This window comes from Perkinsus marinus (genome assembly GCF_000006405.1).
Source record: "Perkinsus marinus ATCC 50983 genomic scaffold scf_1104296959942, whole genome shotgun sequence".
Lineage (NCBI taxonomy): Eukaryota > Perkinsozoa > Perkinsida > Perkinsidae > Perkinsus > Perkinsus marinus.
Window position 1 is genome coordinate 1 of NW_003206244.1, and position 1,480 is coordinate 1,480.

General features: G+C 44.6%; 1 protein-coding gene across 1 annotated transcript; it reads left to right on the plus strand.

The window, feature by feature from the left end:
• Positions 1 to 64: 64 nt before the first annotated feature.
• On the plus strand, positions 65 to 1,465 carry Pmar_PMAR012994 (Aldose 1-epimerase, putative; the record flags this gene model as incomplete). Its single annotated transcript, XM_002772920.1, has 4 exons — positions 65 to 175; positions 224 to 369; positions 572 to 868; positions 1,104 to 1,465. Coding segments are annotated over 4 exons (916 nt in total), but the record flags the coding sequence as incomplete, so codon positions are not given.
• Between the last annotated feature and the right edge of the window lie 15 nt (positions 1,466 to 1,480).

Consider the following 1,480-nt stretch of genomic DNA (forward strand, 5'->3'; position numbering starts at 1 on the left):
CCGTTACTCTCTCCAACGACAAGATCAGAGTTACTATTGCCGAGTACGGTCTCTACCTTCTCAGCCTTGAGAGTGCTGATCGTAACGGCAAGTTCTCTGCTGTAAACCTCAACTACGGTGACGAATTGTCCAAGTATGTTGATGACACTTTTTACCTATGTTGTTTAGCAGGCAGGTGAGCGCATTAAAAGCGGTTGGGGGAATTTGTAACACATTTTTTCAGATATGCTAATAGAATTGCCGATGGTCGTATGACGATCGATGGTAAGGAGTATCAGTTGACCGCCAATAACGGTCCTCATTGCCTTCATGGTGGCACCGATGGTTTCAACAAGAAAATTTGGAAACATACGGATTCCTACCGTGATGGTGAGCTCTCTTGGATTTTCTTGGTTTTGTGTTTTTGGAATATACGTTGGAGTATATTCTAATATAGCATTAGGTCGTTATTAGTTGTCATGTTTGTATTCATAAATCATAATTGTTGATGAGTAATGAATGAATCTTTATCTACGATATACTCGATAGCAATATATCCATTAGTATAATCTTTTCTTCGCCTTGCATTCAGAAAAGTCTGCGTCGGCAACCTTTACGGTTCGATCTGAGGACGGCGACCAAGGTTTCCCCGGCAACTTGGATGTCACTGTCGTTTTCACCATCACTGGCAACAAGTTCACTATGGAGTATTATGCCACCACTGACGCTCCCACCGTCGTCAATCTCACTCACCACACCTACTTCAACTTGGACAACGACCATTCGCAGACTATATGCAAGCACGAGTTGTGTTTGCCTAACGCTGAGAAGTTCGTGAAGGTTGAGAACGGCGGCATCCCCATTGAGGGTCCCCCAGCTGATGTCAAAGGTAAACCGGTTCCTCCTTGCTGTCGAACGGTTACTCGTTCATAGTGATATGATTTCATTCTGTTCATGTTGGTTAGTTTACCCATATCTCTCAGCGTATTTTCTCGTTGGTCGGGAAAATCTCGGAATTAGGTTGATTTACACACTTGTATAATACGAGTCGTATACGATTCTGAACTGTGCATGCGAGTGTTGGCAACTTCGTCGGTTACTGTGTGCTATTGTCGCTCTCTCAGGTACTCCTTTTGATTTCTTAACTCCGAAACTTATTGGTGATGCTCTCTCCCAAACCGATGAACAGTTGACTGCAATGAACGGTCTTGATCACAACTATGTTCTCTCTGGCAAGCCCGGCGAGTTGAGGAAGTTGGGCAGTCTATATTGCGCCGCCTCTGGTCGCCGTGTGGACATCAGCACTACCCAACCTGGTGTTCAAGCATACACTGGCAATTTCTTGACCAAGAAAAACAATGCTATTGCCCTTGAGTCTCAGCATTATCCCAACTCGCCAAACCGTGCTGACTTCCCTTCAACTCTTCTTAGGCCCGGAGAGAAATACTACTCGAAGACCGAGTATGTCTTCAGTGTGGTCGCGTGATTAACTTTATAATAG